Source organism: Tyto alba, unplaced genomic scaffold (genome assembly GCF_018691265.1).
Source record: "Tyto alba isolate M040663 unplaced genomic scaffold, T.alba_DEE_v4.0 Super-Scaffold_6, whole genome shotgun sequence".
NCBI lineage: Eukaryota > Metazoa > Chordata > Aves > Strigiformes > Tytonidae > Tyto > Tyto alba.
In genome coordinates this window covers 20,927,254-20,951,517 of record NW_024881327.1, presented here as the reverse complement: position 1 = coordinate 20,951,517, position 24,264 = coordinate 20,927,254, and the positions used below count along the sequence as shown (strand labels likewise).

The 24,264-nt window shown below is 38.7% G+C and overlaps 1 protein-coding gene across 1 annotated transcript; it reads right to left on the bottom strand.

Moving 5' to 3' along the window:
• Positions 1–4,196: 4,196 nt before the first annotated feature.
• LOC104364370 (coagulation factor XI-like) lies at positions 4,197–18,950 on the bottom strand. Its single transcript, XM_042808076.1, has 14 exons — positions 18,893–18,950; positions 16,035–16,197; positions 15,253–15,359; positions 13,511–13,670; positions 12,821–12,930; positions 11,690–11,849; positions 10,793–10,902; positions 10,545–10,704; positions 10,306–10,412; positions 9,772–9,946; positions 7,683–7,858; positions 7,277–7,372; positions 5,780–5,919; positions 4,197–4,352 (listed from the first exon to the last, which is right to left on the bottom strand). Exons 1-14 carry the CDS (start codon positions 18,948–18,950, stop codon positions 4,197–4,199), a joined length of 1,878 nt encoding a protein of 625 aa, XP_042664010.1.
• Positions 18,951–24,264: the final 5,314 nt, after the last annotated feature.

Sequence of the window (24,264 nt, the reverse complement as noted above, 5' to 3'; positions counted from 1 at the left end):
TTGATGATTCTTCTTTGGAGAGTTTCAGTCTCTCTTTTCATACGGAAGTGATTCCTTTGTTTCTTCAGCAGCAATTTTCCAGCTGTCTCATTCCTTCCCCATGAGGATAGTACCACATTTGAATGCCAGGAATCTTTCTTTTTGTGCTGTGTTTTCTATTTTTTTCTACTCTCGCTGCCTTATTTAATTCTCTAGGGTTTTGACAGCATGTCTGAGGTTTGCTGATATTTTAAACCAGTTGTGGATTAAACAGAGCACGAAAAGGACATCAGCCCCCACCTTTTCTGCTTCTGCAGTGTTGGCAAAAAGTCCCAGCACAGTGATATGCCTTCCATCTCCCCCTTGAACCAATCCTCCCACTGCATGCCAGACTTTGCCTGTAGACTCTCTGAACACACACAGCCAGCACAGGGATTCCCAAAGCAGGAGACCTTCAGCACCATCCCCCCCAGCAATGCAAGTTCCTGGCCCAGGGAATCCTCCACAGGGTGAAGGGAAGGCAGAGTCCTTTCCTAAGATGTGCCTGCAGCAACACCATTCCCTCTCTCCTATTACATTTGGACTGTTTTCATCCTTTCTTTGAATTTTGATTCTTTAAAAACAACCAAAACCAAACTCCCAGCCTTTGAATACAGAGTTGGAATTTCAGGTGTGTTCACTGCAGTCAGCTTAGAACGGCAACCCTGAGAAGCAATCTGACCACAGGGGGTCTTTGGACTTTTAGACACAGATACAACTGTTTGTAAGCTTGTGCCTGTGGAATTACATTTTATCTCAGTGATATTTGTAAATAAAGTATCAAAAAATTAAACACAGAAGTCATTTTCAGTAGCTTGATACTCTTGTAAATTTGACACGTTTAATTTGTAGTTTTCACAACCTCAATTACTTGTAAAGCCACTCCTGCTGTTTACCTCACCTCCACAACATACCCAGTGTGGGTGTGTGACAATTATGAGTAGCATTCTAGAACACATTTTCAGCAATTAAGGTAATGTAGATGATTAGGAAACAAGCTCACAAAGTTTGGCAAAGACAATGCTAAGTCCTGCACCTTTCTTTCTGACTTAGTGTGAAATGTTGACTCCTACTGTGGGAAAGTAATAAATTTTTGACTGCTGTTCCTCACATGAATGTTAATTTTGGCCACGAAACATATTTGCTACCTGATACAAAATAAGGAGAAAGGATGAGGAGCCATCTGAGAGCTTAAGGGTCACAATTAAAGGGAAGTCAGGGACAGGAGACAGTATAGTGGATGCCTGCTACAAGCCACCCAACCAGGAAGACCAAGCGGATGAGGTCCTCTATGGACAGATAGGGACAGCCTCACGTTCACAAGCCCTGGTCCTCATGGAGCAATTCAACCACCCCGCTATCTATTGGATGGACAACACAACAGACCATAAGCAATCCAGGAGGTTCCCATAATGTATTGATGATAACTTCCTCCTCCAAGTGACAGAGGAGCCAACAAGGAGAGGTGCTATGCTGGACCTTGTTCTCATCAAGAAGGAGGGGCTGGTGGGGAGTGTAAAGCTCAAGGGCAGCCTTGGCTGCAGTGACCATGAAATGGTGGAGCTCAAGATCCTTAGGGCAGCAAGGAGAGCATACAGCAAACTCACTACCCTGGACTTCAGGAAGCAGAATTTGGCCTCTTCAGGGATCTGCTTGGTAGAATAGCATGGGATAAAGCCCTGGAGGGAAGAGGGGCCCAAGAAATCTGGTTAATATTCAAGGATCACCTCCTCCAAGCTCAGGAGTGACGCATCCCAACAAAGAAGAAGTCAGGTAAGAACTCCAGGAGGCCTGCATGGCTGAACAAGGAGATCCTGGACAAGCTCAAAGACAAAAAGGAAGCCTACAGAGGGTGGAAGCAAGGACAGGTAGCCTGGGAGGAATACTGAGAAACTGTCTGAGGAGCCATGGATTAGGATATGAAGGCCAAAACCCTGGCAGAATTAAATCTGGCCAGGGATGTCAAGGGCAACAAGAAAAGCTTCTATAAGTGTGTCAGTGAAAAAAGAAAGACTAGGAAAAATGTGTGCCCTCTCCAGAATGAAACAGGAGACCTGGTTATCCACAACATGGAGAAGGCTGAGGTACTCAATGACTTTTTTCCCCTCAGTCTTTGCTGGCAAGTGTTCCAGCCACATCACCCAAGACACAGAAAGCAAAGACAAGGACTAGGAGAATGCAGATCTGCCCACTGTAGGAGAAGATCAGGTTTGAGACCATCTAAGGAACCTGAAGGTGTACAAGTCCATGGGACCTGATGAGATGCATCTGTAGATCCTGAGGGAACTGGCAGATGAAGTAGCTAAGCCACTATCCATCACATTTGAGAAGTTGTGGCAGTCTGGTAAAGTTCCTGGTGACTGGAAAAGGGGAAACATAACCCCTGTTTTTAAAAACGGAAAAAAAGAAGACCCAGGGAACTACAGGCCAGTCAGTCTCACCTCTGCTCAGCAAGATCATGGAGTGGATTCTCCTGGAAACTATGCTAGGGCCCAGGGAAGGTGACTGCTCAACGCGCTGGAGGGAAGGGATGCCATCCAGGGGGACCTGGACAGGCTTAAGAGGCAGACCTGTGCAAATCTCAAGACGTTCCACAAGACCAAGTACAAAGTCCTGCACATGGGTCAAGGCAATCCCATGCACAGATACAGGCTGGACAATGAGTGGATTGAGAGAAGCCCTGTGGAGAAGGACTTGGGAGTATTAGTGAATGGAAAACTCACTATGAGCCAACAATGTGAGTTCACAACCCAAAAAGCCAATCACATCCTGGGCTGTATCAAGAGAAGTATATCCAGCAGGTCAAAGGAAGTGATTCTCCCTCTCTGCTCCACTCTTTTGAGACCCCACCTGCAGTGCTGTGTCCAGATCTGGGGCCCCCAACATAAGAAGGGCATGGACCTGCTCGAGCAGGTCCAAAGGAGGCCGTGAAGATGATCGGGGGCTGGAGCACCTCCCTTATGAGGACAGGCTGAGAGAGTTGGGATTGTTCAGCCTAGAGAAGAGAAGGCTCTGATGAGACTTTATAGCAGCTTTCCAGTACTTAAAAGAGGCATACAGGAAAGATGGAGAGGGACTCTTTATCAGGGATTGTAGGGACAAGACAAGGGGTAATGGCTTTAAACTGAAAGAGGATAGATTTAGATTGGATATAAGGAAGAAATTCTTTACTGTGAGGGTGGTGAGGCACTGGCACAGGTTGCCCAGAGCAGCTGTGGCTGCCCCCTCCCTGGAAGGGTTCAAGGCCAGGTTGGACGGGGCTGGGAGCAACCTGGTCTGGTGGAAGGTGTCCCCGCCCATGGCAGGGGGGTTGGAATAAGATGATCTTTAAGGTCACTTCCAACCCAAACCATTCTATGATTCTATGAAAAAAATGAGAAAAAGGAAAAGGAGAAAGCTGTTTCTTCGTTCTGTGAGAGCTAGGTATTTGGAAAATTAAAATATATTGTGCCATAGAGACATCATATGGCATTCGTCTTAAGGGGATGATTCTTTTATCGACTTTCTGGATATTCTGTTTCAAGGGAAGTAGACCCACATTATCATTCTTATCACAAATCTTTCCACAGAAATTAGAATAACATAAGTGAAAGACAGTGCTGTTACCATACTTGCAAAATTGTTACTGAAGAGCTTTCCAAGGCCTCTAGTTTTGTTTTCTCAATTAGTATTCCCACTTTTTTGGCTAATTCCCTAAGAAAAAAGGGTTTGTATAACTGTGTAGGATTCTTCCTGCCTCACCTTCCCTTCCCCAAGCCCTTTAATAAGTTTGCAACTGGTTGGCCCATTTCAACCTATTTTGGACAAGGGAGGGAAATATCTGTTCCTGTGTCCAAAACCTCAGAATTCAGAAGCAGTTTCCAGCTCCCAGGTCCATACATGCCCTGCAACGTCATCCAGTCCCATTTTATGCTAGCAAGGACAGAAAGAAATCAATGGTTCAGACATCATCTTTTTTTTTTCTGCCATATCAGTGACCACAGATTTTATTTTTATTACTGTTTTTCATTTAGTAATGGAAAAGTTCATTAATTTCCACTGATCTACCTTTTTAATCAAGTCTTTTACATTCCAGACTAGCAAGAAAGACCATTTAAAAAACGCTAATACACTTCATCGCATTGCTCCTAGCGTTATTATTCCATGACATCACTTGGAGCCAGTAGGTAACTCTCATGCTATGTAGTTTTTTCTAGAATCCAGTCTGAATACTCAGCAACTTTTGTGTAGACACCCGGCTGCCTGGGGCGAGCGCAGCCTTCGCCCCAGCTGGTGATGCCCACCAGATACCACACCTCCTCGTGCCTGCATGACAGCGGCCCTCCTGAATCTCCCTGTGTCACAGGAGAAAGACAGAGCAAGCAAGGAAGAGCTCTTGTCAGTATTTCTCTCTCAAAGAAAGCCTTGATGAAAATTAGCATCATTCAGCGTTAACATCAGCATAACTGCTTAGATTTCAATTGCTTTTTTCTTTGGTTAATTAACAGAGCATTGAAGCTGGTTTTCTGTTTTTCTAGTAAACTGACTTCTAAATACTTTCCAGTCATTGCAAATACTTTCCACTTCCTATTAAGGTTCAAAACTACTGTATTTTGGTCTGTTTTGTTTTAATTTATCTACAGACACATTATTTAAAACCCAAGGAAGATGACATGTGCAAGTGAAAAAAATAGTAAATTTGCCAATGTTTTCTCTTATGACCTCAGTTTTCGTATGCAAACCTCATTTCTCTTCACAATTTATCTTGTTTGAGTGACACTGTCCTCCCTTGGACAAAACACATCTCTCTCTTCTTTTCCTATTCCTGACTGATCTTCCTGAACATAAGGTTCTTTAGTGTAGCTGTCATGAGTTGTTGAGACAATAACAAGTGCGTTAGTTTTATAAAACAGCATCTCCATGTTCTGGTACACTGTATCAGATACAGAAAGCTTAATTGGCATAGAGGAAAAAATTACTTCCCATCTCCAAGCATTTTTATTCCTAATTACTCAATACCAATTATAGTAAAATTTTAACATAAAAATGTTAACTGTTAAATGTTTCAAGTGAAAATATTGTATTTGCTAGAGAATTTAATCTCACTAAACAGACTATTTTCTTTTTGCATAAATTAACTCAGAATATTTAGATTAATGTGCGTGCATGAGTTTACACTCGAGCAGAGAATTTGGCTCACTGAACTCATGCTGTTGTGACATTTTCAATTCTAATAATAAACACACCAGTCTGCTCAGGTTGTCTTTACTCTTCCATTTGCCATGCATTTTAATACATTGCTAGCACACTCCTTTCTGGTTTGTGCACAGTGGGTGATTTAATATAAGCTTTCACGTACTGTATTTCATGCCAAGAAATAAAAACAACACATAGTAAATCTGCTTTTATTGGAGAAATGCTTTGAGACACTACACTTGCTCTCTGTGGATTTCTGATACTCTGAAGGAATACTGGCTTGTACCCTAAATGGATGATATATATAGATATATATATAGATATATCTATATATATATATACACACAGACATACACTCAGAGTTTCTTATCCATGGAATCTATCCCTAAGGATTTCAATGTCACATAAGAAATGTGTTGTATATACCTCAGTTTTCAGTGCTTTTGACATGCAAAAGTGAGAAATTAATCACCAACTCTGTTGATAACTATTTTTCTAATGGCAATTAAAAAATAATTACAGCATTCAATTATATATTTAAACAAATGGTTGGAACATACGACTATATACTACTTCTTCTCATTACCTTACAAGCATCCCTTCCACCTTCATCATAGCCAGCACAGATCACTTTGTCACCTATTCTGCGTTTCCGATACCTTGCCTGGCATTCCTCTTTTGACATAAGGGGAACAGTAGCCTTCTGAAGGATATCTTCTACACGACCTATGTAATAGGTGGTATGAACAGAGAAATGTTTGGTTCTAGAAAAATAAAAGTTAAAATTAAACACTAGAAATTCCTATACAGTGATATTACGAAGTTGGAGACCACTGCTTTTAGAGTGTTATTAGATGTTCATGACACTGATTTTCCTTTTTCTGTGTTAGTAAACAATGTGAATTGCCTGCTAATTTGAATGTTTTTATAATGTCATTTTATGTCTCATGACTGGGTAAGCTTCAAAACTCCCTTGTGGTCTGCAATGGATCCTCATATGAGCACAGGACATTGGCCCTTGGAACCTGTCCTCTCATTAAGAGCATTGCTTTGTGTTATGAACAATTATTTCTTAATAATGTAATACAATGGTTTCAGATCTTCCAGTTGCCAAATCTGTGCTGCTCTATGCCCTAGTAGTCTACAGGATGGAGAAATTTGCACATAGAATAAATAAGAGTATTTGAGAGCAGCCTTTTCTTAGAACTTAACAGAAGAAATTAGCCTATAAAGTGTCTGCGTAAATCTGTTAAGATTTCACATTGAACTCTAACCTTCAAATAGAAAGGTGTATAAAGGAAAGGACACTGTTTAAATAGGTGTGTGTATATATATATATAAACACACAAATATTATACACTAAAATATATAAATAAATACATGTAAAAACAGACTTTGATAATTAACAGCCATATGGCCTACCTCTATATAAAATCAGAGAATTTCAGATCCCATCTACTATCAAAACACAAAAGTAATTGACATTGTTTATAATCAACCTTCAGAATCATAAAAGCAACATACTTCAATCTTTGATTTTTAAAGTCATAGGAATACAATCACATAAAAAAAAAAAAAAGGCATGGGTTATATGCAGATTGTAATTCAAAACCTCACAGTTCAGTGATAAGTCTGGGTTTTTTCTGCTGGGAGCATGAAAAGGAATATGCATTCCAGATATATACTGGGTTTTGCCAGTAGATTAAGCTAGAAACTACGGAAAAGTATTTGAGGGCTGTACAGGATATACTTAAGGTTGCTGTTATATATTTCAAATTATTGGATCAAACAATTTATAAAATTGAATATTTATGTCAAAGCATGAAGTTATTTAATGATAATTTCATACATCTTTCATATATGTATTATGATGTCTTAATAGAAGTAGATTCTAATTAACAATTATATTACAGTGCTGGCCAGATAGCAATAATGGTAGCCAAGAACACAGTAGATTTTTCTTTTAGAAAAGAAGGGGATTTTCATTAAAGGAAAAAAAAAAAAAAATGGAGGAGGGAATGTTTTTTTTAACTACATGAATTTTGCAAATACAAGAACTTACTGTTTAAATATTTATCTGTACCTTTTTCTTTCCTGTAACCCCATCCAATTACCCAACAGTCAGTATAAAATATATTAGCGTCTTCTTTCGATGGCAGGCAAATAGGTAGTTGAAGATCTAAAATACAATCAAAAATATTAGTTTGACCAGCAGAGACAACTTCAGCATTAAGGTTTTGTGGGCACCTACACAACCCCTGATGATAGCCTCCATGTTATGCTTTGTCTCTATGTACACTACATATAGTTCCAGTCACATAAATAAAAGCCACCCATTTTCTTTTCAAAGCCAACATAATGAGATTCTCTTCAAATCCCAATAAATGCATATTAATGGAAGCCAGCCCAGGTGTCATGCACTGCCATACCAATGCCAGCCCTGTGCCATCCTGCACATTTTCAGAATTCCTCTGAAATACACTACATACCAGTAAAATTCATAGGCTTATCAAGTTTCATTAAAGCAATGTCATATCCAGTCTGTGCGTATTTATACTGAGGGTGAACAATAATCTCTTCCACTTTGAAGAAGGGTGTATCCTCATTTATTTCTGATTGTTTTAAAATACCAGCATAAACACGCCAAATGTTGGGATTCTCAAGACTGAGGGAAAAAGACAAACAGTCAGTCTGTGGCAAAAGATTTGCACTGATTTAGAGTTTGTGTGCAGATGCCAACATCTGCCATTACTATTGAGTGTACAGTGTAGCACTGAGGTCTGTCTTTCCATCTTTTTTTCACACTTTCAAAACAAAAAAAAGGTTCATTTTGTCCATCTTCTCCACTTCTTCTTTCTGTTACTCTCCCTTTTCATATTTTCACCCCCACACCTGTTTTCTTTCTCCTTTATGTTCAGATTCTCATTATTGTGATCCTTCTTCATCCTCCTTCCCCTTTTGCCTTTATTTACTCTTTTTCTTTCTCTCTCTCTCTTTTTTATTTTTTTTTTTTTTTTTTTTTTTTTTTTTTAATTTTAATGAAAATAAGGTTGGGAATATAAATTCAAGTAGTCTATCCTGAAACTTATTTGTTAGGAAAATGACACTAGTCATATAAATATTGATTAGAAAGTATATCATAGACCTATGGGAAAAGTTCCAGTTAATCTTTACAATTTCAACTTTACTTTGAGTAAGTTTAAGAGATATTTCATTGTGATATTCTACCATTAAGGCAACCTAGAAGTTTTGGTACATGCAATGAAGAAGATGAAACACTTGTCTTTAAAAAAACTTTCAAAAAAATTTAAAGATTTTATATATGAATTCATAAATATCAGTTAGGCTTAATAATTTTCAATTAACTAAGTCTATATTTTATTTTTATTCTGCAAGGATATTTTCTCCCTTTGCCTTTTATAATACTGGTAACTTCTACACTGGATAGCAGGTAGAGAAAGATACTTTTTATGTAGGGTTTTTAGGGAGTTAAACCACTTTATTAAAGTTTGCCACTGAAGGCAAAATATTGACAATACTATTCCTTGCAAAAAGAATAATGAGTAACGTACTACACTGTGTGAGTAAAAATGGCTAATTTTGGACTATGTTGCTGGGTCAAAATCCTCTTCTTTGAAGCATTTTATCTCTTTCCTGTCCTTTTTCTCCCATCAGACTGCATTAGAGCCTCACACTTTTCACTCTGTAAGTGACAGGATAATCTGCTTTAAAGGTGATGACAATCTAACAAAGGAAATGAATCACCCATATAACAACTAAATCAGCTCTTCACAATACAAGTAATTTCATGACCCAAATCTGATGGTAATTTTATTAACAATACAGACTATATGTGTCAGTGCAAATTAACAATGTGATAGGTATTGCCTGCTTTACATTTTTTTCTTACAGCTGAAAACTCTATTAAAAAAAAACAACCAAACAAACAAACAAAAAACCCCAACAACAACAAAAGACTATTAAAGGAAAACCAGGGCAGTTAGGACAACTAGGATCTGGATGTTACACATAATGCAGAGATAGGTAACAGCTCAGGTACTAGAAGCAGCCTAATTGAACACCCACAGAGATTTACTTTGTGTCCTGGTCAAATAAGTCAATTTGCTGAGCACCCTTTGCTGAAGCTATCAGATTAGTACCGTTTCTTAAGTGACAGAGAGAAATCTCTGAGATAAGCAACTTGAAGTTCATGAAATGGAATATAGCAGCAGATTTTCCTTGATAGATGATACAGTAAGAAAACTCTTATACTGCATGAGAATGTCTAAGTTTCTGTAGGTATCTGGTATCTGCTTTAGAATTTCATCTCCTAGATGCATTAAAATAATTTAGCATCAGTAGTACTTTCCTATATTACAAAGGGACGGAGTATGGAGTTCCAGTTACATTAAGGATGTGAATAGTCTACCTTAGAAGTTCACCTTTTGGTTACATTAGAACAATTTATTTTATTCCAGCCCTCACTTTTATTCTTCTGAAAGGTAGATCTCAACTTATCTCACACACTGGATGAATTTTTTTTTTTGTTTTATTTGTACATTTATATTTAGGCCTCACCTCATGACACAGTGAGCAGCTGTAAGAATCCACTGGTTGCTGATGATAGAGCCCCCGCAGAGGTGTCTCTGACGAGACAACTTCACGTGCAAGCTGACTTGCCACGGCCATTCACCAGGGGAAGAGTCTGTCCCTCCAACGATCCTAATAGTTCTTGCAGAATGCTGCATACATACTATAGAAATAGTTTAAAACTGGCACTCACCAATAAAAAATGAAGATAACACTGCTGCTGATCCCTAAATAGGGACCAATCTACTGTAAGGAAGGTGATACAAAATACATTCTAATCCCTTTATGATTTATGATCACAAAGCCTATGAAAACCAAGTTCACAGTGCTGCTGTTGGCATTTACAATGTGTAGACCTGACCAACCTCACTTTTTCAGACTTCATAAGGCATCCCACTGGGACAATGCAGCCAATTCAAAGAAACCAAATTAAAAAAAAAAAAGAGGTTTTGTCTTCCTGTACTGAAATCCATTAAGCATTGTCTCTTTTACATGAAAGAAGTTTTACTTACCAGTACTGGCTTTTTTTTTTGCATAATCTTAGTGAGTATCCAGAGATCCTTCCTGGCCCATGTACTATTTCTACTGGAGATCCATTCGAGGACATTCTTAGGTGACACTCACACTTTCTGTCAATGAATTAATGCAAAGATTCAGTTTTTATGGGGTTTTTTTAAGCAGAACACATATATTATCCCCTCACCGAGTCTGTGGAATGATTATGTCAGCAATCTTTGAACATTTTAAAAAATATATCTCACCTTTCCTCATTGCATGAATCTTGGAGGGGAAAGTAGGTAAAAAATTGGCAGCGGATCACATCTGTGCAAACCTGCTGACAGGCTCTGTGTCCTTTAGTGTAAGTGACATTGAGCTCATCTCCCAAAAAATTCATGTGCATATAAGTGCGAGAATTGCAGGCTGTAAGAATGAGTGCATTCAAAGCATCAGAAAGCCTATTAATTTGATTAATTCAAAGTTAGTATTTTTATTGTAATTTATTGCTTACCAGGAAAAGATCTTCTGCAATTTAGGAGACCAAAGCCTGATACAGCATTTTCTCGTGATGTAAGTGCCTCTGGTATCCCACTTGTTGATGTCTTCAGAAGGCAAAGATTTCTAAAATAAAACATTTTTTTGCTCTAACTAAATCTGTTCTCACATTCTAAAAATCAGTGTTTAGAAACTCATAAGGGAAGGTTCATTCTTAAATGTGTTTTTTCTCCCAAGTCTCTATCTGTATTTCATATGAAAATTCATTCACTAAATTCACTAGTTCACACTAAATTGAGGGAGCTTTTGTAGTTTTGTGAAATGGCATATGACTGTACTACTAAAGGTTGTATTTATACATACATAGAAGAGGTGACTTTAGATGATATATGCCATCTCAGCTTTGCTTGTGTCTGACATTCCTTTGACACTTTATTCTTCCGTTTTGTGTGGAATGTAGATTTTTAACTATTCTTACTACTATGTATGAAAAAAGGATGCTCAACAGAAACATTTTTAAACCTGACAATTTTAACAAAAATATTTTCAAGTAAATAACTTAATACTGCTAGGAAGCCAGATGACTCTTTTGATAATTTCATAAAATTAAGCTTGAAATCATTACAGCAATCTGGAGGATCACTGTCTCTTTGATGTATATAACTTCAGATTAACACCAAATACTCAATTGCAATACAAAACCCCTGATCACACTGGAGAACAGATGAAACACCCGCAGGAAATTATAAACTTATGAATACAAAACATAAAAGTCTGTGCTTTACAGAAAATAACTTTTTTAACAAAAATTTCCATGAGTACAAGAAACAGTAGTTAAAAAAAGACTGTGTGTTTTTTTAAAAAAAAAAAAAAAAGATCTACTCAGAGAATTAAAGTTAGTTGTCATATTCACCTTTGGGATTCTATTTGCCATTCCCTGGTAAAGAATGTAAAGAATAAGCACTTTGGAAAATATGTACAAATAGTTTGGCAGACAGAGATATCAGGAGTGAAAAAACTTGTAATGTTTATTCCTGAAAATTCTTGATCTTCAAAAATGTCCATTTGACAATCTGTATAAAACAAGAACAAAATATCAAAATTCCAAAGATTTTATTGACATCAGCATATTAAGGTTTAAAGATTATTAATTTCTATCCCTATTCACATTTTCCTTCACTTGTGACTAATAAGGTGGAAAGATAACACCACATTTTAACCAAAAACTATTTCTTACATTTCTCAACCCAGGACACACTATTATACACTCAAGAACATTTCTGAGTGTGTAAACTCATGGAGAGGACTATTGAACAGGGATAAAGTTCTTATAGAAAGGAGGATAAATTAAATGTTAGAATTTAGATTTGCTAATCTAATAGGGAATACTTTAACTAGGAACAGTGGAGATCAGTGTACAAATCCACAGTTAGGAATAAATCATGGTAGTCTAGGCAAAGCCTAAAATAAAGAAAAGGGGTATATCTAAGAGGATCATGGGAAGACCAGAAGAAAAATAGTGGGGTGATCCTCTTAACACTTCATTAAATGTTATTTGAAAAATAGGCAGAATAAGCAGGAGTAATGTACTGTCTGCCCTTTAACATGACCAAAATAACATAACAGAGGCTTGGCAGGATAACTCACACAACGAGAATATTGATACAGAAGTTACAAGTACTAGCATCTTTAGAAAGAGAAGAATGAGTTGCCTTCTGCAAAGATATACTTGAAGTCCTAGTTAAAATCCCAGTGCAACAACAAAAAGAGGAAAAAAGGAACCACCAGCATGGAGAATGTTTCTTGAAACTATCAAGCTGTAAAGACAGTAAAAACAATGAAATGAACCAAAACACAGGACCTGGTGGCAGCAGAGAACTTCAGCTGTTGAGAAAGTAGAGCAGCCAAGTTGGCACTACCCAATGAGTTATAGAAATACTGGGAACATCTTACTACAGAAACATTTATACATGTCAGAGATAGACTGCAGCTCATCATCCATAACCCTTAAAACTAAACTGAATCAGAGATTTTAAATAGTTACCTGTTTCAGAAAGCTGGCATGGCCTTAAAGAGAATCCAGACACAACCTCATCAAGCACCTTTATGCTGGTTGGAGTTCCTACACTGGTATATTTCAAGAAGCATTTTCTACTGAGTGACAAAGAATAAAGAAAGTGGTAAGAAAACAGGCCATGTTCCTTGGTCTACACCATCCTTCTGGCCCCATAATTCCTACCATGATGCATGTTCTGGCCATAGGCCAGACCAATCCCCAGTCTCCATAACAATCATCAAATGAGGAACAGAGCCAGCTGAACGATGTTTAACTTGTAAATTTGAGCAGATTAACATCTTAAAAATAGGCCTGATAAAAAAGAAATAATTTCTCTGGCTGCTCTGCTGATGTTATTTTCAGAGCAGTAAGCAGAGCAAGATTTAACAGAGCAATAATGCTGCACACCTACCAAAATAATTTGCATTTCAATATCTCTAGAGAGTTTTTATTATTTTCAGTGCTATGGTAATCAAGTTTGCCCTTCTTGCTATTGGACAAATTAAAGATATTTTACTACAGACAATTTCTTATCTGTAAATCTGTATAAACATGGCAAGGATAACAAGTCAAGAAAAAATCATATCCTTGAATAAATTCTCACACCTTAGAGTGCTCTGAGACTTGCTCTACTAAAGCACAGCACTGTCCAAGGAAAGGGATCAAACCTGTGTTTACCAAAAACTTGCATTGTGAAATGTTTCTGAGGCATATGTAAAAAACTGACAATGGTTGTCATTGGTACATCTTTTTTGACACTGTTGATAGCTGTCAGCCATAGTAACATCATAAATTTTCCCTTCCATATCCAGTCCTCTGTGGACATCTGGGTTGCAAGCTGTAAAAAAAGAGAGACCGAGTTCTGAAAACATGCTTCTGTTCTTTTCCCCAACCAACACCCCAAACTGCCCAAACAATAGCAGTTCATATACCCCAGTCCCCATAATCCAGGTTCCACATCCCATGCTCACTTCAGTTACATCATACTTCACGTATACTTCTAGTAACAAAATCAGAAATGTAGGTATACTACTGCATGGCAGAGGAAAAAGACGACAGACTTTGACAGTGCCTCTGCCTACACAAGAGAGGAGCTCTAGCTACTATGACTGAGACCATGATGACATTAATCAAAGCAAGAACTCAGGATTAATACTAAAACATACTTTCCCGATTCCAAATTCATAGAGCAGTTTAAAAGACAAATTCTGTCCTCATAAGGAACAGACATCTCCCATTTGAGTCAGAAGATTTAATTTACGTTCCACAGAGGGAGGACTGGGGCTGTGGAGTTTGAAACAGCTTTTCCCCCAGGCAGGATGCAGGTTTTGCCTCATGGTCAGTGAGGTCTCTTCACAGAACACAAGTCAGACAACCACTGGTGAGGTTTTTAAAACATATATGGATAGGTTTTCACGTTAGTGACATTAGTCTGATTCTAGAGTAACTCCAGTGATATCAGTTAGTACATATAGAATAAAGGATAACATCCCACTGAAATCTATTTTGCTGGGACAAAGCTACTCAGAAATGTAAGTGCTACAGGATGTTGGGAGGAAAGGACCTTTAGAAGTCCTGGCTGCCCTGAAAGGGAAGTGGCAAGCAGAAGCAAGCACAACTGGTTTGTCATTAGCTGCAGTAGAGAACTTGCATAAAGACTCATTTAGCCTGGCATACTGAGGTGTTATACCAATGAAACTAAAGAATCAGCCTGACATTCATAAGACACTATTTGGCCTCAAAGTCAGGAAGTGAATATATTCTTGCTTATTCTGTTTTTCTGCAGTACCATGCTACGCTTAAAGCTGATCTCCTCTTAATGACATCATTATGATGGTACAATTTTAAAACATGTAAAACAACACATTTGATAGGCTTTAAATATGCCCACTGGTATCTCGCAGGTATGGCATGCTGGCACTAAGACTGTGCACAGCACACATACACTAAAGGATGGAGCTGATAGTAAATTATTACACAGAATCATGAAGGTAGCAACATTACTTTGTGACCATGTACTTCGCTTTTCTGGGCATCTGTTCTACAAAGTTACAAAGTAGGGTCATACACACCCTACCAGCAGCTTGCTGGAATGGAATTGTAGTAGTGAATTAATCTTTAGAACTGGAGCTCCCAGTTAAAGCAGGAGCTCTCATCTGCCTCTAGCAAATTAGATAGTGGCTGCAGGAGCATGATTTCCCTGTTACCTCACCTGGGGGACCCTCTGTGGTGGATAGTTGGGGCTGAAGGGTGAAACCAGTAGAAGATTTTGTAATCTGTGTTTGAAGGAAACCTGACAAAGAACATACAAATCACTGCTTGACTGCTTCCCTGATTCTGTTCCTGGTTTTGAAATGCTAATTTTCTAATATCTGCTACATGATACAGAACATAAAATGCATATATGTGAATAATCTTACCACTAATTTGGATGTTACACTGTTTTAAAGAATGTCCAGAGATAGCTCCTTCCATATGCACTTTCGGCAGCATTTCTGTATCACTGTCTTTTAAGTAGCACGAAAACCTGTGTTTTAAAATGCAGCAATTCACAGCTTTTGCAGTACAGCACAGACTTTCATAATTATTTCTCAGGCATAATGCCGGCTGTCCAATATCCCTCAACATTAAAATTTAGTTAAGAAGTGCAATTTGGAGAAAGATAGGGTAGAGCTGCATCTGCTTTGTTGGCACTGGTGACAGATGAGATTACTCAGTGTATGTGGGAGCTCCAAGAGGTCTCATTAAAGTGAGAAGCAGAGACCAGGATTTCAAGGACAGAAATGTACTGGGCATAGAGAGGGAGGACAACCTCGTCCTCTCTGGCTATTGAAGTTCTTAACTGTGAGAAAAATCTGCTTAAGAGAAAGGCAGGGGGACAGTAGAAGGGACCACTGAAGATGTGAAATTGCTGACATTGTCCCTCAACAATAAATATGTGGCACAGAGAAGACAGTACACAATCAGTTCTGTTTCCTCAAAAGGATTGGTATGCAAGTCCAAAAGATTGGACATTGACAAAGTCCGTCTTTTGAATTTAAGCAAATACTCTTTTAGATCACCAGTTTTAAAGATACATGACATTGCTTTCCATGGCAACCTTGTAGCTTTCCCCCTGTGCCTGTGTTCTGTTAAAAGGTTACCAAGTTACTAAAATTATCACAGGAGACCAGGAAAAGACACATGAACATGAACATTTTACCTTTTTGCAGGATCTTTAGTCCATGCCTCTGGCAAATAGGTGAAGAGCAGACAGGTAGGATGGTAAGTACACACTACTTGGCAGTAATTGGCACTCGGTGTAAAAACCGTAGCGAGGTCTCCTCCTTGGAAGTATGTATTTTCATAGATCTGAGTCACACACTCTGACACAGAATAACAAAATGTGAAAGTTATTAGAGATGGGAGCATGCACAGTTCACCAGGAGAAGGTGAAGCCACCGCTCCTCTTTACCATTGACTACGCTTTCAAGACAGCCCTTCGGCAGGAGAAGTGGGTGAGGGGGACGAGTAGCACAGTTCCTCTGAGAGTCTCATCTTTGCTCTCCAGCAGAAATAAAACTCTCTGGGGTGTCCCCCCATCATTCCCTGCCTCGTACCCAGTGCTGGAGCCGGGCAGCTTGAGCCGAGGCAGAAGCCTGAGCAGCAGGATGGGCCACAAGGTAGAATCTGCACGGCAGAGAGGGAAGGACCTTCTCATGTCAGATCTCAGGAGCAGATGCCTCTTCTGAGACCAGGACGGAGCTCCATTAAGAGGGAAACCAGAAGAAGGAAGTGCAGAGACCAAAAAGTTATAAAGGTGTATATGAAGACTGTCCTATTTTCTTTAGGGATGCTCTGAGGCCAGAGACACAGGTGGTGCCACCGTGCATAGCATCAATGGCTCCCAGCATTTTATAAACCTTCTGCTCCCTCATACTCCACCCTGAACTCCCTCTGACTTGCTTCACAATGAAGAAAATACAGCTACAGAGGTAGTGTCTCAGGAACTGTCCCAAAGAAAAATGAGCTCAACTATCAACCTGTGTCTGCAGGAATCATCATCAATCCCACATTGGACTCTGTAATGAAACACATTCCTGCTGCAGAGCTGTGCAATGAAGATACCTAAGCAGCAACCTGTTCCCATCTTTCAAAATGAAGGCATTTGTAAGATCTCAGTGTTAAAGCTTACAAGAGGACTGGCTTCACAGAGGAGCCCACTCTCTTCTTGTCTTTTTCCCTCCAAAGGGGTAGCAAATATGCTGATTTTTATTCCCGTATCTAAAAAACAGTGATTTTTCTTAGCTAAAAGATAAAGAAAAAATACTGTATTTTTACAGAATGGGAGGGACCCCAACTGAAAACATTTTACCTAGCAGCTTAGTCTATTACTGTAGAGCAATCATACTGTATCAAAAGCTATTTAAAATCAAAACAAATTGAACTAATCATGTTGGATTTTACAGTTTTAAAATATTACAAGCCAATTTTATTTGTTAATGTGATTATATACTATACTTAGGTAATTCTATGTTTCTTGCCCATGGGTGAAATACATAATTTACTCGAAAAAAAAGGAAACAGTAAAGAATTATTAGATATATGTGCAAGATATGTCAATATCTCCTAAAGATTAAATTCTTGTTAATACTTGTATATATACTTTCAAGATCTTTTTCTAAAAATTTATATTTATTATTCTCAGTAGTTTGCCCAGCTTTGTCATGAACAGAAAAGCATTTTCTATTTCTTAGAACACACTAAGCAAATTCTAAAGACAAAAGAAAATAATATTGCAATTATTTGTTGTATCAGACATTTTGGATCTTACTTACCTTCTTCTAGTGTAAATTAACACAGACAAAAAAATTATTTATGCTGCAAAACTATGCCAGTTCTGAATATTTTATTAAATTATTAATTTAATAAAAATATGTTTCCAGGCCTTGGAAATGTTACGACATATTAGTTTTGTTGATATTTCAATTAATGTAAAAGATATCCTTAAATAATACTACATTTATCAAACTGATTTTGCTAAAAATCTCAGTTACCTAATTGTCCTCTGAGAAAAGAGTTAATACATTACCGAATATAAACCTGTCTGAGGACTTAGTTATAATTTATCAGCACAGGCAGCTTCAGGGAAATGCAGTGTAATTTGACTTTGGCTAGCTGAACAAGGTGAATCATTAACACAGACTAACACTGAAAAACATACACAATCACTAATTTTCCAACGTATCAAGAGAATTCTAGAAAATAATTTACAGTAAAACAATTGGTTCTGGAGTTACTCACACTTATTGTAATCATCTTTCAAGCATGATGATACGTAGGTGTTACACAGCCACTTTTTGAATTAGTAACTTCACTCAAAGGCAATGCGCGAATGAGACTGAAGGTTGGCAGGGTTTACTTATTAAAAAAAATAAATAAAAAAAAAGGATGTTGGCTCTGCAGCTCAGCTGCCGTCCCCCAGCGAGGCTGCTGGGCAGAGCTCGGGGAAGGGGCTGAGGCTCCTCTGGGGCCGGGGAGAGGCAGCCAGCCTGCCCTGGCACTGCCCGAGCGAGCCTCACGGCAAACTTGAGAGCTCTAACTCGTGCCGGGGGGAACTAGGTTAGAGCAAAGCCAGCCGAGAAGCACGGGGAGCCACTGCACCTCCTGCACCCCGCACCGACCCCAAAGGGCTCCCTCCCTTCCCGAGCCGCTGCTAAGGCCGCTAACCTCGCTGGTGGGTGTGAGGCACTGACCACAGCCCCGATTTCACAGTTACGAGCTGGATGTTGCCTCAGTCCAATAGAGAAAACTGCCCGTAGCATGGTCCTGTGTGCGCTGGGCAAGGTGACAGCGTGGCGGGGGGGGGGGGGGGGGGGGGCAGGACAATGTCAGTGGAGCCCCGTTAGGAAGTTCCATCTCAGGCAACAGGGTTACGTGAGTTACCCAAACTTAACGAAACGTAACCCAGCAGAATCAAGTCAGGTCTCTGAGGACCAGACCGAAGCTACTAATCGTCTCCCCTTCTAGAAGAGTTGCATTACTCAGCGTGCCTCTCTTAGGAATTACATATTCACTTACCACTGTAAACGGAAGCAAGTAAGAAAATGAAATTAAAAGTCTGATAAATCCAAATCATCCTAAAAAACACAAAATCATTCTTTAGGATATGTTTTATAAAGGATGTATAATTAGTTTTATAAAGTACCACAAGGCATATCACTGATTTACACTTGTACTGTTACACCATTAATTCAAAATGACATTTAGAATTAGAAATTACAGCTGTTATACGCAGTTATGGCATATATGAAGTAGCATAAAAGCGACAAAAGAAAGTTTTTCCTTTAATTATGATTGCAAGAAACAATAAAGCTTACAAGCACTTAGAGAATTTCTGTTTCATTTTACAGCAGAATATTTATTATTGATAAGACTGGGAGCAATATTCCATCAAAGCATTATTATTAATACTGACTCTGTCCTGGTAGTTAAGTGGATACTATTATCAACCTAGCAAACAAATGACTCGCATTTACTGCTTCTGGTATATGTTACATGAATTTTAAACCATTTCTCTTTTTTTTTTTTTTTTCCACGTGCTACAACTTAAGCTGTGAAAGAATCAAATAAATTAACCACATGACACAATCCATAAATAAATCAACATACACATTCTTGTTGCTATGAACAACTTTCACTAAATATCAGTTGCAATGATTACATACCTGAACACACAGTAGGTCTGGATGAATGGATAAGGCTTATGCTCTACTAAAAAAAAAAAAAAAAAAGGGAAAAAAATAAGTCAACAGTTTGTGTTAAATATTACTGTGCCTGCAGTGCAGTGCTAACTTATCTTTTATATTTACTTTGATCGGGTACTCTTTCTGTCAATATTGTTACTGACCTTGGGCCACAATTTCAGAGCATACATCATCTAGACCACACTGAAATCGATGTCCAGGTTTTACACCATCTGAGCATCTGCCTCTTGATGACATTTTAAAATAAAAGGTGAATCCCTGGTTCAGAACAGCCAGAGTATCTGTTACGAGCACCAGAACCTACATAAATAGGGAATGAAATTCACCTCCAGAGTAAATCCTGAGCTGGGGTAGGTGGGGAAATCCACATGAAATCAGTAAGACTAGTGACTCAGACCCAAGTAAACAGCACCATTATGAAACTCCTGTAACTGAAGATAGAATTGTCTCCTCTGCTTTCTTACTGTTACACCATTTTCTTGAGGCATTCCCTTGGCAAATAGAGACAGCTATACTCTTCAACTATGTATTCTGTGCTCTGTTTTCTTTAACACCAGTTCAAATTTTTATTTCTCCTTTTTAATACTCCGCAGAAATTATTCTGTCTATGTCTTCCAAGTAGTTTTACTGTGGCCCCTTCCACACTTCTATTTTGTTGTCAGATGCAACTAAGAGCATCTTCAGTTTGCCAGAAACCAGAAAAAAAAACAATCCTCTGCCAATATATGAAATGTAAACACAACAACAAGTGATCTGAATCACTTGGCTTGATTTCTACAATTCTTTTTAACATGTGTAACCAAAGCAAAATACATTTCAAACAAGCAAACAAACAAAAAATCTTAAAAAATAAAAGGTGTTTCATTTCACAGTGAAACTGCCAAAGGGACAACTCTTGTCTCCTCTCCACTCTTTGTCCCCTTTTCTTTCAGACTGAATATGCTGGAAAGACAAATACATATGCTCTACTCAAAAAATACCTAAATCAAAACACTTCACCCACCTGTGACCCTTTTGAGCATCCTGATGATTGAAATGACTTCTCTGTGACTTATGGGTCAGCAAGATCTCCCAACTCCTCCTTAGAGGGGAATAACTGTCTCAGAGAAAGTCTTCATATTCTCCTGTGTATCGATTTGCTTTGCCCCAACAAGCTTGTAGGAGGGGACTCAAATGTTTTCAGTACAGCAGCTTTCATTTTTATGTGCTTTCTTCTGTTTTAAGTGTGTAACAGTGACAAGGGAGAGTGCTGGAAGGCTTTACTGCAAAACACATTGATAGTTTATTCCTGTAACACAAAGTGTTTTGAGACTAAGATGTCTGTACAGCTCTGACCTTCAACTCAGAAGAAATTTTCCATCAGCCACGGGGTGTAGAGGTGTCATGGGAGTACGGCTCTGGGAAAGCATAGCACACCATCTCCAGCCAACATCACTGAAGCCTTTCTGTGTAACCACAGGTATGTCACTTGGTCTCTCTTTTCTCACCTATAAAATTATTATAATCTTTTACACCTCTGGAAAAATTATCACCTTTACTTCAAATTACAGAATTTTCATAATCCTGAAAGCAATAACAAAACCTATCATGTATCTGAATATTTATAAATAAAGCAAACTGAACTTAGAAGATTTTGTGTTGCTCAGCCTGCATTAGTAATCAATTAAAATAATTATTTCTCACCTGCCCCTGCTTTTTTGGGTGTGTGCATTTCACACAGTGGCACAAAAGGATTAGAACTTTTCTCCAAGAACTTTTAATTTCTTCACTTTTCACTTCTCATCTGGGCTTTCCAGCTCAGATATTGGGCAATGTTATTCTAATTCATTACTGTCTTATTAAAAAAATGAAACAAAACAAAAAACCCAAACCAAACCAAAACAAAAACATAAAAAATCCAACCCTACACTTTTGGAAAAATAAGGGATACAGTTCAAATCCACAGAAAAAACAGGGTAGATTTATCACAAAATTCACCAAGGTCATACAACATGTAGTCATACCCATTTATCAGAAACTTCTGTAAGATTTCATTTCTACAGTACACTACGTCTATTTTAGAAACTTGTCTCAGGACAAGGAATATTTTGGTAATGGCTGTCTGTTTCATAAGCAAACTAGTAAAAAAAAAAAAAAAAAACAAAAAAAACCCAACCAAGACAAACAAAAAACTTTCTTGAAGCAGCAGTTCTCAAATGTAGATATCACACTCCTTCCAAAACCATTATTTTAACTACATCTATATGGGCATCAATTGGATTTGCTGGTTAAGCTAAGAAATAAGGCAGCAATGCTATTCAAAGAGAATCATAATGAGCATGCTCACTTCGGAAAATGCATTTTCTTTCAGTGGACCTGCTACTCACGTGACAAATGCTCCCCTGTTTACACTGCTGCACTATTGCTCAAATCAGCAGAGTTGTACTTCTGTACAGAGAAAATAATGTGTTACAAACTATGTTCCTGAATGGATTCTTGTTTATTATATAATAGGACACATTTATTATAGGACAAATTATAAAAATACGCTGAGACAAATTCTCATCTGGGACCAGTTTACTGAGCTTCACTGAAATCCAAAGAGATTACATGATATAAACTAGAAGAGCTAGAAATTGAAAGTGCATAGAATACAAAACCATCTAACATTCCTTTATTTAGGTATTTTTTCCCCTTTTTAGTAGCTAGAATAGTGCTGTGTTTTGGATTCGGTATAGGATTTGGTATGAGAAGAATGCTGATAATGCACAGCTGTTTTCAGTTGTTGCTGAGAGATCGAGGAGTTTCCAACTCCCTGTGTCCTGCCCGTGCACAAGTATACAAGGAGCTGGGAGGGAGCACGGCCAGAGCACCAGACCCAAATTAGCCCATGAAATATTCCATATCATGTAATGTCACGCTCAGTGTATAGAATCAGGTTGGCTGAAAAGGGGGAGGGCTCTCTCTTGCTTCTGGGATTGTGGCTTTGGGATCTTGGTTTCTCTGGGATCTCTAGCTGGAAATGGGCTGGACATCAGTTGGCAGGTGGTGAGCAATTACATTGTGCATTACTCATTTGTAATTTCTATTATTACTATTATTATAATTATTATTTTAATTTTATTTCAATTATTAAATTGTTTTTATCTCAACCTATGAGTCTCCTTACTTTTACCAATCCAATTCCTTCCCCCATTCCCCGGGGTGGGGGAGGATGTGCAAGTGGCTGCATGGTGTTTGGCTGCCAGCTGGGTTTAAACCACAACAACCCAGTTGTTTTTACAATCAGGCTTTTTGCAATCAGGCTTTTTACAATCAGGCCTGTAAACTTAAATTTTGTCATTATCTAGCAATGAAACCTGTCTTTGAAAATGAAGGCTGAAGAATGTAACCATATAATAATTGTTACATGACTTTTGCTTTCTTAATGGCCAAAGAAAGATAGCAATTACTATGAACTATTTCTCAAGGTCTGTGATTTCATTTCTGTAAACTAAGCAGTTAAACCTTTCTTTTTATAAGACTGTCATGGTTTGAGCCCAGAGGTCAACTGAGCACCATGCAACGGCGCTCACTCACCCCTTAGCCCTCAGGAATGGGAAGGAGGAAACAAAGCAAAAGGCTCAGGAATCGAGGTAAGGACAGGGAGAGATAACTCACCCATTATGGCCACAGGCAAAAGACAGACTCCTTAAGGGAAGAAAAAGAGCATCAATTTAATTCAGATACTAACAACAACACCACCTAACAGACAGAGTAGGACAGTGCAAATCATTACCACATCTTAAAAACAGGCACCTGCTCTGGTGTGGGGTCCTTCATGGGCTGCAGGTCAGCATCTGATGCACCATGGACCTCTATGGATGGCAGAAATTGGCCCTGCTGTCTCATCATGGGCTGAAAGGGGGTCTCTGCACTGGCACACCTCCCCTGCTTCCTCCTCTTTTCTTCCACTGATCTCAGTGTTTGCATAGGTGTCCTCCTTGCAACTCCTCCTCACAACTCCACCTCCTTCTTCCAGGTTCCCCTTCTTAAAAATGTTATTGCAGAGGTGCAGCCACCACCACTAATTGGCTTGGCCTTGGCCAGAGGCGGGTTCAGCTTGGAGCCAGGGGAGGTTCAAGAGGCTTCTCACAGGTGGCCACCTCCTCCACTACTAGAACCCCCTGCCACACACACAAACCCAGCACAAAGATCCTCAGAAAAATGGTAAAACCTAGGTTTATCACAATATAAGGAATTCAGCAGGTTGAAGGAAACCACTAATTTAACTTGGAAAACACAGGAATTATTTTCTCTCTATTCTGATGTTCTACAAAGCAGAGCAGTATCCCAGGTATTAAACCACTAAGTGTTAAAAGGGTACATGGAAACAGACAAAATAAAAGAATCTGTAAATGTCACAAAACCAATAGGGACAGATTACTCATTTTTTACTCTGTAACACATTAATCATTAGAGATGAACCAGTCCATATTAGCCATATCAGCTCTGACTTCCAGCTTCGCATCTAGTTCCCCTCTGCAGGTTGTCTACAGCCCCAGAACAACCTAAAGGCAATAGCACCCCTAAAACCCCCACCACCACCCACAGTGGAAAGCTCAACTGTGCAGCAGTAGATAAAGGCAGAGGTGTGGTTATCAGCGTGCACCTTTCTTCACACAGTGCCAGGATCATGCTGGGGTAACACACACCAGTCAAATGAAG

Bases quoted from the DNA above. Each gene is read 5' to 3' on its own strand.
- LOC104364370 (XM_042808076.1), bottom strand. From the start codon at position 18,950: ATGATTTGGATTTATCAGACTTTTAATTTCATTTTCTTACTTGCTTCC. The intron at 15,360-16,034 runs GTAAAATGTTCA...TTTAAAACACAG, and splicing joins ACTAAAGATCCTGCAAAAAG to GTTTTCGTGCTACTTAAAAG. The intron at 12,931-13,510 runs GTAAACACAGGT...TTTGTCACTCAG, and splicing joins TTTCACAATGCAAGTTTTTG to TAGAAAATGCTTCTTGAAAT.